The sequence below is a fragment of the Dermacentor variabilis genome, chromosome 4 (assembly GCF_050947875.1).
Source record: "Dermacentor variabilis isolate Ectoservices chromosome 4, ASM5094787v1, whole genome shotgun sequence".
Taxonomy (NCBI): Eukaryota; Metazoa; Arthropoda; class Arachnida; order Ixodida; family Ixodidae; genus Dermacentor; species Dermacentor variabilis.
In genome coordinates, this window is record NC_134571.1 from 5,600,187 (window position 1) to 5,615,445 (window position 15,259).

At 49.8% G+C, this 15,259-nt stretch overlaps 1 protein-coding gene across 1 annotated transcript; it reads right to left on the reverse strand.

Annotated features, from left to right (window-relative positions):
• Positions 1 to 1,979: 1,979 nt before the first annotated feature.
• LOC142577690 (uncharacterized) lies at positions 1,980 to 5,064 on the reverse strand. Its single transcript, XM_075687150.1, has 2 exons — positions 4,379 to 5,064; positions 1,980 to 2,572 (listed from the first exon to the last, which is right to left on the reverse strand). Exons 1-2 carry the CDS (start codon positions 4,977 to 4,979, stop codon positions 1,980 to 1,982), a joined length of 1,194 nt encoding a protein of 397 aa, XP_075543265.1. The 5' UTR covers positions 4,980 to 5,064.
• Between the last annotated feature and the right edge of the window lie 10,195 nt (positions 5,065 to 15,259).

Sequence of the window (15,259 nt, forward strand, 5' to 3'; positions counted from 1 at the left end):
GTTTCTTCAGCATTCAGTCTTGTCTTCAGTTCTTCAACTGAGGTGTGACCAAACTCAATGCTCTGAATTCGATTTTTGTGCTCTATTTTCATTTCTCGAATCTCATTGCGCATGTCCCTTTCCAATGCCTCACGATACTGCTTTAGTTGATCCCTAAATTCCTGTTTCAGTTGAGTGAGTTCAGCTTTCATTTCCTCTTTTAGTTTAGCTATTTCCTTAGCCATACAATTATCAACAGAAAATATGCACTCCACAAAGCAAAGAACAAAGCAAAGAAAACAAAGCAATGAAACCCGGCAGCAGCGACGGTAAATTGTATGCAATAGTATCTTAAAACACCAACCTGCGGCAAAATGCAGACAGGCGTTCAGCGTTGTAGTAGATGCGTTGTCGCTGCTGCCAAGTGAATCGAACTCCCGCGAAGCACTCGTTTATGAAGCTTTGACGCTGTGACGTCGCCGCCGATGCCGCAGTTGATTGGCTCAGCTAACAGTCGTGCTTTACCAGGAAAATCGCTGCCGTGTCTGCCACGTCATGTCACGCCACGCTCCGGACACGCTTGCAGAACGAACTGGTGGGGGACACAACTTGCAGCCTCTGGGACAGGGGAATCTGCGGCAAAATGCAGACAGGCGTTCAGCGTTGTAGTAGATGTGTCGTCGCTGCTGCCAAGTATGCCTTACTCGTATGCCTCCGAGTGTCGACGTACCACTTGTTGTATGCTTTTCTTTTAGTGTCATTCTGTCTGGCCTCATAGTGAGCCGAGTTGTGAGTACCAGCGACAAGTGTCGGTAGAAGATTCTTCATGGGTCTCCCAAACAGAAGTTGAAACGGAGATTTTCCTGTGGAACTATGGGGTGTGGACCTATAAGCCAGCAGGAACGACTGAAGCTCATTAGTCCAATGCAAGTGGCTGACACGACTTGCGAGTATAGACTTCTTGAGGGTGCGCATGAATCTTTCGGCTTCCCCATTAGCCTCTGGCCACCGTGGAGTGATCCGGTGATGCTTGAACCCGAGCTCGCTGGCGAACTCTGCAAAACTCTCACTCTGAAATGGTGAGCCATTGTCTGACTTTACACCTTCTGGTTAGCCGAACTGAGCGAAAACAGTGCGCAGTTGCTTGATGACTGTAGGTGCTGCAAGAGTGTGTAGGATGCTAACAACTGGGTACTTGGAGAAATCATCCACCACTGCCATGGCATACTTGCCATCAGGGAAAGGGCCAGCAAAATCTAACGACAGTTCAGTCCACGGGCCTCGAGGCAGCTCCTGGATTGGCAAGGGATCTCGATGGTGTACTGGTGTGTTCGCTTGGCATGCCAGGCAACTCTTAACTGTCTGGTTCACTAAAGAGTCTATCCCTGGAAACCACACTTTCTCACGCGACAGCTGTTTTGTCTTGACAATGCCTTGGTGTCCTCGATGTGCAAGATGCACCGCCTTAGTGTGAAGTTGTGCTGGCAGTACTATCCGCGTGCCTCTTAACACAAGGCCTTCTTTGGAAACTTGACAGTTCTGCCACAACGCGAGAGAACGGCATCAGAGTTGTGGTCTTCCAATCTTTGCCTTGCTGTGGTTGCTTTAGGGCTTTCTTGAGCGATTTCATCACCGGGTCAGCGAGCGTTGCTTCGGTTACCTCCTCTCTGGTCATGGCACGAGGCAAACTATGAGACACAATGAAGTTCAGATACTGTTCGGCGACAGACTCCATGCACCGAAATGGTGACGTGGAGTTTACTGGGTGTCGGGACAAGTAGTCAGATGGGTTGTCAGTCACTTGGACCACTAGTGTGTTGCACTTCATAGGTGTATTGTTGAATTCGAAGTGCCAAACGCTCCAGCCATGCTGAAGGCAGGGAGCAAGGGTTGCTGAGAATTCTGACCAATGGCTTGTGGTCTGTCAGTAGACAGAATGCTGCCCCATGCAAGTAGATGTGAAAATGCTCGATTCCCCACACCACGGCCAGCATTTCCCGTTAAATTTGAGAGTAGCGTGCCTCCACAGGAGAAAGAGCACGACTCCCATATGCTACCACTCTGGTTTCGCTTCCGGATGTCTGCGTGAGAATGGCACCAAGGCCATGAGGAGCAGCGTCTACAATGAGTGTGATGTTCTTTCCTGGATCGAAGTAGGCGAGAGTTGTGGCCTCGGAAAGCTGTCTCTTCAGTTCGTCCAGGGCGTCTTGCTGTATGTCTGTCCAACACCAGTCCTCTCCTTTGGCCGTGAGTTTCCCGAGTGATTGGGTGAGGTGGGCCAAGTTGGGTATGAACCGACCACAGTAGTTAACGAGCCCGAGGAGACTCTTCACTTCAGTGGCGCTGGAAGGTGGTGATGCACCCAAGATCGCAGACACCTTAGTAGGGTCCGGTTGCACACCATTGCTGGAGAACACATGCCCGAAAAATGTAAGTTCCCGTTGGTTGAACTTGCATTTCTTGACGTTCAGTGTGAGACCACTTGCAAGTAGGCATTCCAGTGTGGCCTTAAAAGTCTTATCATGCTCTTTCTCAGTCTTTCCATACACCAATATGTCATCGCTTACGTTGAGCACGTTGGGGATGTTAGAACCTGACGGATGGTGTCCTGAAACACTTCGGCTGCTTAGTTGATTCTGAAGTTGAGTCTCTTGTATCGGAAGAGCCCAGCATGTGTGGAGAAAGTGGTGATCGCACGGGATGATGAGTCAAGTTCTAGTTGGTGGTACCCATCTTTCAGATCGAGTTTAGTGAATAAGATGGAGCCGTTCAAAGCAACAAAGATGTCGTCCACTGTGGGTGTGACGTGTCTCTCACGCTGGATAGCTTGGTTGGCACAGCGCATGTCAGCACACATTCGAATGTGCTCGGGGTCATGTGGCTTCGGTACTGCCACAATTGGTGATACCCAGGGGGTTGGTCCTTTGGTCTTTTCGATTATGCCAAGGGACTGTAGCCTTTCGAGCTCTTTTTCCAGTGGCTTTCGCATAAAGAAGGGAATACGTCTGTGAGGTTGGGCTACTGGTTGAACACTGGGGTCAACATGGAGGTGCACCTGGAAGTCCTTTAGACAGCCCACTCCCTTGAAGAGGTCTGGGTAGGCCATCCTCGGATCCAGTCTGCTGGTAACCTCTCCCAGACTATACGTGATCTGGACTAGTCCTAGACGGGAAGCTGTAGAGAAACTGAGCAGTGGTGCACAGTCTCCAGACACAACGTAGAGAGTTTCATTGCTGCTGCTCTCCTTGTAGGTCATGACAACATCAAGCTTTCCAAGTAGCGGTAAAGGAGGATTTGCCCCATAAGCAAATACTTTCTTAGATGTCTTGGACAGCGTTTCCTTGCTTAAACGATTTTTTAAGCTGTTCGAACCGACGACAGACACGGTAGCGCCAGTATCAATTGTAAAACGGACGTCCTCGCCATCAAGTTTGACGTCCACATGTGGAGATCCCGTGACTGCGTGACAATGAGAGGAGGTCATGAAAACGTGTTCATCACTGTCAGGGCTGCTGTCCCGCACGATTGCGTGTACGGCTTTGTGTGCTGAACGACACACACTAGCAAAGTGTCCAGTTTTGTGACACGCAGTACACCGTTTGCCGAGAGCGGGGCAACTAGAGCGTCCCTTACTGTGAGGCCATGGTTTTCCGCAGTTGTAGCATGTCGCGTTTGCCCGTTGATGGCGCGGAGGCTCACGAGTCCGTGACGGCTCTTTCCCATGGTGCTTCGGCTGATGAGGTCGCGAGGTGCGCTCGGAGTTTACTGCAAGTTGTTAGGGTTGGCGTCTGACACCACGTGGCGGCAGGTCATTCACCCGACCTTCCCGGAACCGGAGCCCACGTGCACCGGAGGAGTCATTCACCCGACCTCCTCTGATCAAGAGCCCACGTGCACCGGAGGGGTCATTCACCCGACCTTCCATGCACCGGAGCACACGCGCACCGGAGGGGTCGTTCACCCGACCGGATTCGTTGCTGAGAGGATCGACCTCTCCTTCCCGTGTTTGGTACTGCAGGAGGAGGGGCCCTCTCTCCGTGCCTGTCACGTGTCATCGATGGACGCAAGATCCCGCCCACACTTGTAGAGAGCTATTTAAGGGGCTCCGAAATGTACTTTGATATACTTCTTACTTGAGACTTCATACTTCATGCTTTTCTTATTTTCTTTCAACTACCTTTGAATAAACCGTGCAAGTTTCGCACTAGCAAATCGTCTCGCCCCTGCTTGGTCACCATGATCTACCGGATGCCTGCAGCCCGCCGACAACGCCACGCTACCCAATAAGCAATGTCGGTCGAGCTTCGATAGGCAGGCGCCGCTACTTCTCGGCAGCAGTACGGTACGCTACCCTGGAGTACGCAACAAAGTGTAGACGCTGACGCCGAGTTTTCCTTACACTGTCGGCTTTCTTGCTCGATCACGGAGATGTCGTGTTCGACCTCTTTAAATAACCTGCCTTGTTTGAGAATTCCTTGCAAGTCGAGGTCATGCTGCATGGCGTACTGGCGTAGACGTGTCGACGTTGTGGACAGCAATATTTGATTTTTGATTTCGGTGTCGTCATCGGCGAAAGTACAGTGCCTAACAAGCTGTCGTAGCCTGGCGTAAAATGCGTCGAGCGACTCGCTTTCCATTTGCTTGGCTTGACGAAAGCGGTAAACCTCGAAGGTAGTGTTTACTGGGGGTGCGAAATAGTCATCGAGCTTCCTACGTGCTGCGGTGCAGAGAGGGGTTGCGTTACTGGAGCCACCGGTACTTGAAACGGTAGACGCAGCTGCGGCTGCGGGAGGATCGGGTAGTGCACAGTATATGTCATACACTTCTTCCCCCGCGTAGTGTAGTAGTATGGCCGTCTTCCGGGCATCAGCTGTGATACCGCAGGCTACGATGAAGTTTTCGAAGCGTTTCACCCACTTCAACCACTCGGTGCCGACGTTGTTGGCGTCAGTGGCGCGCGCGTCAAAGAAAGGGAACGATGGACGCATGTTGTGCGCCATACCGCAAAGTAGAAGTTTCGACAATGTGTGTTGGTATCTTCGTTCTGCTTAAAATCGTTGCTTGGCAGCCTTCACGAAGTTCAGACGCATCTTCGTTGCCATTGTAACGTATGGTGGTTCGAGCATTGGAGACTGATTATGGCCGATTCTGTTGGGAACGCGCACACATTTATTTCAACGAAACTGCAGCCATCTTGGAAGCCCTCTTGAACCCCCGGGTTGCCTTCCTTCATTCCAAAGAGTGCTATACATGGACACTACAAATGACAGCTAGGAACTTGTTCACCAGGACCGATTTGCACCTGTGCGTTAATTCTCTCAGGAACTGGTGCGCCTCGGCGCAACAGCCACGCTTCTCCAGCAGCACAATCATTCGGAATAAGAGTCCTCACTTGCATCGGCCCCTCACCTTCGAGGCTTCAAAAATGAGACCCAAGTTGGCGAGAGGCTCATTGAAAAGCGGCGCACACCCACTGCACTTGTTGCGCAGACTAGTAATGCACCGGATTGGTGTTCTTGAGGAGCCCTTGTGACGTTGTTTCGATTCCACTCAGCATCGGAGAAACTTAAGGGATATCTTTCGGCAATCTAGAGCGACACATCCCCAGTGGTACGCACCTAGTTACCTAAGTGGCCGTCAAAGACGTTCAATGAAGACCGGCCTACTGGCACATACCCAGTGACCCAGGGTGGCATCAAAGTGGTTCATTGGAGACGAGCACAGACCGAGTAGCACATATCCAGTACTCCAAAGCGGCATCAAAAAGTCTCTTCTCAAGGCAGCACTTGCTTAGTTCTGCGTTTACAGGGACCTATGTCGCCGTGAAAAAGGTTCGTTAAAGAGCAACAAGAATCTTCACATCGCGTTTTGCTGGACCCAAACAAAGTTTATTCAGGCACTCGGTAATAGGTAATAGGTTTGAGCCACATGTGACGTGGTTCGCTCGGGTCCTGCTTTTTGCCAACTTTTCGGATGTTTCTCGAGTCTGAAACCCTGAACTTTCTACATTTTCGGATCCGTGAAGTCAAAAGGAACACGCCAATACCCGACTTTCATGGGTGGCTGGACATTTGTGATATTTCTTGCCGTTTTTCTTTTGACTACGCCGTTACTGTGTGTTGAGCCTAAACGTGTTAGGGTTCGCGCGGCGAGAAATCGCTCGCCCGCCTCTTCTCGTCGGAGGCTTTTGCAGCGACTTTGTGATGGAGTTTGAGGTGGAAGGGGAGTTTTTAGCCCCCGAGGACTTCACTAAAGACTCCGGGTGGCAGCTCCTTTCCGCCAGAGGTTCTTCAATGAGAATGAGAAACGCGGCCAATGCCAGTGTGATCGACGTTCAGCATAACGCCGGTTCGAACGCTCTGGACCGCGCCGACCGCGCGGGTATGAAAAGCAAGATCATCAGAGGGGGCAGGATGCCTCCGCTGCCCAAGGAGGAGGCAAAGGTCGTCATGCGACCCACGGGAGGCCTGTGTATCGGCAAGTTCGGACCTACCGCAGTCACCGACGCCATATGGCAGGCTGCCGGGTTCGATTCGGCGTCGCGGGACACCGACACGATGTGTCCCAAGTTTCAACAAAATATACTGGTGATCAGCACACCCAACAGGGACAATGCTGCACGCTACATCAGCATCGAGGGCATCTCCGTCGCCGGTCAACGTTTTGAGGTGGGCGCTTACGAGGCCGCCCACCACTCCACGTGCAAGGGCGTCATCCGAGGCGTCTCCCTTACCGACGGGCCCGCGGCGATCGACAAAAAACTCGTCAACGCGAGAAACCCCACGGCGCTGGGCGCCAGAATATTCAAGAACACCGGCACCGTGGTGGTCCTGTTCGAGGGGTACCGGGTGCCAAATTTTGTCTCGTACGGCGGCACCATAATCAGGTGCACTTTATTCCGCAAGCAAATCGACGCTGCGGCCGACTCGAGCACCGCTCCGACGTCTGCCCTTCGTCCAACGACGCCATCTGCAGGGGATGCGGAGAAGCAAACCCAGACGCTCTGCATAGGTGCGATCCCAAATCAGGCACGCACCCAAGGGAGGGACCCCCCCCCCCCCCCGAAATTAAGACGCATACCCCCCTCCCCCCCACTCCCCGCATACGCCACCATTTCTCACACACATTCCTAAAGCGCCGCCAAATCAATGTTGAGACTTGACGGCTATTCGGCGGTTAACATTTTGCTGCCTTTTTCACTCCTTTTGGATGGCGATAGTTATCGGCGTCTCCTGGGATGTGATGGCCAGTTTACTCATCAATTCGGTGCGCGCGCGATTAACTCGAGATGCATTCAGTTGTTAACGTCTATTCAACGGTCACGCCCATCGTTGTTGCTTCGTAAGTTCAACCTTCTTCGTTTAGACTGATCCAGGAACCAGGAAAGGGATTCAGTTCATGGTCTGCTGGTCTGTATGCACGTGGAACGAGTTGCGGCCAGAGAAAATGCCAATTGCGTTTAACTTTTCTTTTTGTTTCATTATTTCCTCGAGTGACGGCTCACCGCGACGCTGACAGATCCTCGGAACCATATACCCGTGATATCGGTTAGATAATGTGGATAACAACATAATGCGAGATAGCATCCATCATCAATCCCTAGAATAACCTTGAAACTCATAGGCACTATGACTGTCACCTCTTAACTCTTGTGGTTTTTCCCTAATTGTACAGCTCCTTTCCTGCAAAATTGCCAACTGGAAACAAGAGTCGCCAGGATTTGAGAAATTAAGCGATCTACTAAGGGACATAGCCAAGGCAACATCCAAACAGGAAGGAAAAGCAAAAATTAACAAATGTAACCGTTGTTTATGAAAATATTCATGGATCAACATCTTTTTAATTAAGTAGAAAGTATAGAGAGAACGCCGCCGGAAGTGGAGGACAATTCCGTGTGTTCTGAATGACGCTTCTACAGTTATCATTCGAGGCGCTTAACGTTGCCACTTCTCTGCTGTGCTTATGCAGATGTTTTTCTAACCTTCCGCGGTGGGCGCAGTACGTGTAGAGTCGCAGCCTCCTGCGCCATACGCGGTTGTATGCGATTGGCGGCCACGCATCGTTACGTAACTTCCCAAATAACAATAATTAAGAATCGGTTGTGGCACTTAACTTGTTAGAGCAGTAAACGAGGGATCCAAAAGAACTGTGATTGTTCTGCAAATATATATTTCTGTATATTTCTTCCAGAGATAATTCAAAAAACGCTACTATAGTCGGATACAATTTAAGAAGAAGCTTTAGCTCGGGCCCAACTCCAAGGCGGCCTATTCAAATACACGTAAAACGCAAAAACGTTTTCTGAGATAACCCCTGGGCCGATATTAATGAAATTTGTTGTATTTGAGAGAGACAGTTAAATTCTAGTGACTGTATCAAGCGGAATTTCGATTTAGTGCCTGAATTTTGTTAGAAAGATTTTCAAATATTCGACAGTTTGAAAAAAGTAGAAGCACGAAGTTTACAAATTCATAGCGCTGCATCAAGAATAGATGTTGCGGTTCTGTAAACGGTATCCATTGGAACATTCACAGCGGACAAATTCGATATATAATTTTGCATCTTATGTGAATTTGTTGCGTTGTTTACAAGGGTTCTGCAAAAGGTGTATTTCCATATTACTAAATTTTTTGAGATTCATATGTAAAATATCACTTTTGTCCGCTTTAAATGTACTATTAGATGCAAGTCACAGAATTGTGATATCATTTTTCGTTGCCGAAAGACAGAGTTGTAAACTTGATAGTCCAGATTTCTGAAAATTTGCGATTTTTGATAATTTTTAAGAAAAAATTGACGATATAAAGCAAAAATTCGAAACAAACAGTCACTAGAGTTTAATTTTTCTTTTAAATGCAACAAACCTCTTCAAATTTGGTGCAGTTACTGCTGAGAAAAACGAATTCCCCTTTTACATGTATTTAGATAGGAGCACCCGAGCTAAAGCTTCCTCTTAAGTCTGCAATGAAGCCCCGCCCACGCCCTCATAACCGCCAGTCACTGTTCCTCCGCGAGGCTGCAAATAATTCGTACTTCAAACCTCTTCTGTTACCCAAATAAGGCGGTAACTACAAAAATAAAATTATTGGCGCGTAATTTTATGCCTTTGCCCTCGCCTATTATAGTGGAATGGCGAATGCCTAATTCATTATTGAACTGAAATAACATGCTTGCTTCGCTACAAGTATTTGTTGTGAAGTTTCATTTCAGTTGGTAGTGAAGTTTCATGAGTAAAACGGGTTCAGCAGAGAAATTAACTGCACAGCAGACTTTTGAAGAGTGAAATGCTCAGACTCGATATATTTTGTCCATGTCTGTTGCACAGCTCATTGTTTCCGCCGATGAAAAAACTTTTGAAGAACAGCAGGTGCTCCGGAAGTATCAAGTACGACGCCATTTTGAAAAGGCCGCATGACGACGATTTTGTTTGCTTCTAACATCGGCTGGCGGAGTAACACAACTCCGCGCGGTCCGTGTGCCTTTGTTGCCAAGTACTGTTTTTGAAGTTATATTCTGCTAACGTAATTTTTATTTTACACTTTCGCATCTTTACTTGTTCTTGGCAGTGTTCTTCCTGCGCTTCTTTCCTGCGCGAGTCCATTTGGCGTGCTTCTTTGTTTGCCAAGTAAAGGAGTGTAAAATACACCTTATTTCATTTTTCTTTTGTGGGATTACGCGTTTTTATGGCGAATGGTGAGCGTTATTCACATTTGTACTAGTAAAGGTACCCCCCCCTCATTTGTATAGAAAAGTTACCTTGGGTTGCCCCCCCCCCCCTCGCAAAAAAAAAAAAAAATCCTGCGTACGTGCCTGTCCCAAATGCAAGCTGTGCGGAGGCGACCGCCGCCAAGGAGTGCAAGCGAAGACTTCAGATGCCGTACCTCGTCGGGCGCAGACGGGGGCAACGCTCCCGGGCCCTCAACACCGCACATTTCCCCGCCTATGGAGCGCGCGAATCAAGCCCGGCAAGCATCGCCTCAACGCCGATACGGTCGCATCCGCTCCCGGCCCAGGGGGAGATCCAGGTCCTGAGGCCGCTCCAGGGGTCGCACCAGGAGCCGCTCCAGGGCCAGGTCGAGGTCAAGATCCCGGGTCCGATCCAAATCCAGGTCCAGATCCGGTTCCAGGGGCCGCCCGGGTGCCAGAGCCCAGGCAGCATCTAAGCCCGGCGCCAATACCGAGGCTGCTCCGGCACCTAGTAACGACCTGCCCGCAGAGCAAGCTAGGGACGAGGAAGTCAATCGCTTACGCAGAGAAAACGACGACCTCAAGAACACGATCAAGAGGCTAGTTGACATAATGGCATAGATCAGGAAACTCATTTCGAATATGTCGGGTAACGGTGCGTCAGTAAGAGCCACCGAGACTCCCATCCGAGCTCCGGTAGACGGTACTGCGACGTCCTCCAAACGCCAGGAAGTAGTCAAACAAACATGACAATCGGGAGCGTTGTCCGCAGAAGTCAGCGAGATTAAGCAAACTCTCATTGGGCTGATAGACGGCCGCAAACAGGTAACCGCAAGCGTCAGTTTCCTCACCGATAGCGTTCGCCAAATTCAGGTTGTGCTCGGGGACCCCAACAGGGGCCTCGGAGCTCTCGCAGATCGCATCGACGACATTGAGGCGCGAATGGCTTCATGCGCCTCCGTCGTACAACCGCTAACCGTTCCCGCCATACTAAAGGAAACTAGACTTCATTATCCCACCAGCGCGGCGACAGGAGGTCCCAGTCTTTGCTCAGCCCTAACTGCCCCGTTAGGTGGTAGTCCGTCAGGTCAGCCATAATGGATAGATCCAAAGAGAGTTTTCGCATTTGGCAATGGAAATGCATGGGATATTCTAACAAGAAAGCCCCTCTGCAGCAGTTTTTCAGGTCTTTCGCTGTCAAACCTCAAGTCATTGCTCTCCAGGAAACATTAGTCTCCGCCGCCTCGTTCCAGGGCTACAGGGCCGTGTCGGGACGGCCCAAGGGGCGAGGGACTTGCACTTGATCGATAAAAGGCTGACTCATCTCACCCACTACCTCAAGCTGGCGAGTGGTAGAATCGAATATGTCATGGTTGAGATCCTGCTCGGCGTACAGCAAGGGAATCAGCGCAGAAACAGCGTGTTCGTCCTCAGTATCTATAGCAACCCCAGGGACTCGCGCCAGCAGTTCAAGACCATCCTCAAGAAAGCGACCGACTTGATCGCCCCTCGGCCCTCGGTCGTCGTCGGTGACTTCAACGCACCGTACGGCATCGGGTTACGTCTACGACACTACCAAGGGGCGCAACCAAATGGACCTCACTCTGGTCACTGACAAGGATTTTAATACGCGCATCGTCAGGAACGTCGAGGACGTGGGCTGGGAGAACACCGCCATGGAGTTCGGCAGCGACCACTACATTCTCGAGACCAACTGCAAGGTATCTCGGAGTAGGGTCAGGGTGTTCACGTTGATCGATTGGGACCATTTTCGCAAGATTCGCGAAGAACCCGGGAGAGCCAGGGCACCCGTCACTCTCGTAGAATGGTGCGAATGCATCCGGAACGACGCTTCCGCGACCACCAACAAAGTGGGAACCGATCTCGACGTCGAGCAGATGGACAGCTGACTCGCCCACCTGATCGAGGCCAAAAACGCCCTGCTCCACCGACGGAAGGGTCAAAGGCTCAATCGCAGACTCCGAAAGATGATCTCGGAGCTCAACAAGGTCATGGATGACCACTGCAAGGTGCTATGCCAGCAGCAGTGGGACGAGCACTGCGAATCTATCGACGGACAGATGCGCAACGGCAAATCCTGGGGTATGCTGCAGCACCTTCTCGACGAAAGCGGCTCGAAGTCAAATCAGAGGCATACGTTGGCCCGGGCCCTTCACGAAGCCACCAGGTCTCACACGGTCGATGAACTCGTCTCAATATTCATACAGAAGTACCTGACCGTCCGTCGCGACGGGCATCCGGCGACCCAACTCCCGAACTACCGAGGCCTTCTTCTCCCCGAGCTGGACGAAGACTTGTCCGTTGCCGAGGTCAGACAGGCCATCTTCGCGCTCAACCGCAAGTCTGCGCCGGGTCCGTACGGAGTCACCAACAGAATGTCGAGAAACCTCGACGACACGTCGATCGTCTTTCTGACCGACAAGATCAACGAGTCCTGGAAGAGCGGCGTTGTTCCTGCAGAAAGGAAGACAGCCTACACGTTGCTCATTCCCAAGCCCGGGAAGGCCTTGAACATCGAGAACCTCAAGCCGATTTCTCTGACCTCCTGCGTCGGCAAGGTCATGGAGCGCGTCGTCCTCAGCAGGCTCAACGGGTGCCTCAAGGCAACGAGGTTTACACGTTCAACATGATCGGCTTCAGCGCTGGACTCTCGACGCAGGATGCTATGAAACTAATCAAGCATCAGATTGTGGATGGCCGTTCCAGAGACGTCAAAGCTCTGCTCCGTCTGGACTTCTAGAAGGCTTTCGACAGCGTGCTCCACACCTTCATCGTCAAGACCATTTCAGACCTGGGTCTCGGTTCCAGATTCCACAGCTACGTTAGCTCTTTTCTATTGGACAGGAAGGCCAAGCTTGGCATTGGAGATTTCCTCTCCGAAGATGTGCCGCTCGGTGGGCGGGGCACTCGTCAGGGCGCCGTCATCTCCCCCACACTGTTTAACATCTGTATGATTGGCCTTTCCGGGAGGTTGGCACGTGTCGAGGACGTCAAGCACACCATCTACGCCGACGACATGACCATATGGTGCTCCGGCGGCTGCGAGGGCAAAGTCGAAGAAGTCATGCAGGAGGCGATCGACGTGATCGACGAGTATCTCCGCCTCACCAGATGTCGATGCTCCCCCGCCAAGTCGGAGCTACTGCTTTATAGAAAAGAGACAGGAGGCAGACCCAAAGATTGGAAGCCAGTCTCCGAAAGCAGCATCAGTCTTCGCAATTGTGACGGGGGGTGATACCCAGGGTTCAACGTTATTCAGGTCCTGGGCATGTTTGTCGAATTCAACGGCGGGAACCGAACGGCCCTCCGCAAGATCATCGCAAAAATGGACAACGCCTTCCGCCTCGTTCGCAGAATCGCAAAACAAGCAGAGAAGCTTGTCTTTGCCCACTGTCAATAATCTGTTCCTTCTCCAGTGCCCCTGTGAAGGGCCTACTTTCTGGACACAATGTTCTGTCCATGCATGCATGCATTTTTAGCTTGTAAAGACGTCTATTACCCCTTGCCTCAAGCTGGTCCTTGTTGGTGTCACCCAAGAAAGCATTGGGGAGTATGGCGGTGCACACTTACAAAACACTGCTGATACCAGTGGAACTAGATTAATGGAGCTGCTGTTTTTGTTTTTTGCCCACTCCATCCTCGTCAGTTACGATGATCAGTTCTTTGTCCGAACAGAAGGCATATGTAGTTGGTCGTGCATAGCCTGCAGGCTGACTTAACGTGTTATGACAGAGACCTGCCTGAGAACCTTAGCACAGTATATATATGTAAAAACCTTCTGATGTGTTGATGACTTCCTTCTCTGGTTTCACACTTTGCCTGATGAAGCCAGCAACAGGGTCAACCGGATGTTCAACAGGCTTCCCACTAGTTTTCCCAGCCTCTCCTTTACCAGGGTGCTGCTCATAGATATCTGTTTTTTTACCTTGCGCTGCACTTCAACCATGGCCACACCTGCTGAATCTATAGCACGCGATCAAATACGTGCTACACACCATGTTGCTCCAAACTAATGACATGTGCTACAAAGCCTTGAGGAACACTCTCATTTATTTATGCCCTCATCATACTCTACGAAGCTTCGCATGATAACTGCAATGATTAACATCTGCTGGTTTTCCAGTGTTATTCCTGTCGAGCTTGCTGAAATCTATCCTGAGTGTTTCAAAAGCAAGAAAGACCGCTGCTAGACAAGAAGTGCATAGAAAAAGGGTCGCTATAACCACATATTTCACACAAAATGAAGAAGGCCTCTGATTGTACAGGTGGTTTACTTCATATCCAGCAAGCTTGGTTCTCCCTTTGCAAGCGGGTCAACTCAACTTGCCCCGAAGACACGGCCTGTGACAAACTATGTGCCAGATGCTGTGTGCCCTACAAAGCTGAAGATGTGTACAAAATTCGGACACCCCGCAGCAGCTTCTACACTGGGCAAACAGGTCACTATAAAGACGACTACCTTTACTAACATGCTAATAACATGAAAACGGGCAGAAATCTGGCTATTCGTTGGCCCCAACTGCAGGTGCAAGCTAATCTTCCACCAGATGTGTGTTGTTCACAAGAACTGGAGCTATACAAATGCACGTAAGAACAATGATGTTTGAAAGCAGTGTTTTAGAGTTGAACAATATTCTGCACAAGCAGCGCTGGTGCCTTATAGCCACAATCCATCACTGCGCCACCGTGCAAAGGCGCTATTTGTGAATTATTAGCTTCTACTTATTATATTTATGGTGGCAATACAATGCAAGTACATATAATCCATATTGTGTGCAATATGGTTAAATGATGTCAACTATGATAGCCATTCCTCATCTGAAATGCAACAAAAGAGCAAAAATAGGCAACAAATTGTAATTCAGAAAGACAAAGACAACCAGTGCACAGGATAAGTGACAAACTTCCTTTTATTGAAAAAAAATGTCATGTGCGAGTGTGCCACCAGCAGTGGGCAGCAAACTTTCAAGCTTGGGTGACGGAGGAAAACCTTAGCAAAATGCTACACTCACACTCAAATGTAAAACGGCCTTGGACACAGAAAGCAGACATTATAGTGTACAGAATGAAAGGGCAGCACTCCATCCAAGAACACTCTATGGCACCACATACTTGACATGGTGTAAAAAGATGTTTACATGCCCTCCCCATAAGCTAAATGAAAAAAAAAGCAAAAACAAGGAAAACATTTCTGAAAATGCAATGTGCAGAGTCTGAAACCTAGGAAAAACACAAGAAATGTTTCACTAAGTCTTTCAACGATTAAAATTGTCAGTCTGTCTCGTCACTTAATGAATAAATTGTCAGTCTGTCTCGTCACTTCTTAATGAACCTGCACAGCTGAACAGGAAAGAAAGCCCAATAGCAGGGCCGCAGAAAATGTCAGCAAATAAATGTACTTTGCTTACCAAGGATACCTCCGGTTTAGTTGTGGTCTGACTTTGCACAATAATTGTGTATAAGCTTTTTCTTGTTTAGAATGGTTTAGCAGATAGGGAAGAAATGGCCATGGTGTATGGTGTATGCATAGTCTACGCACAAAAAGCCACTGCTTTCTTACTTTTATTTTTTT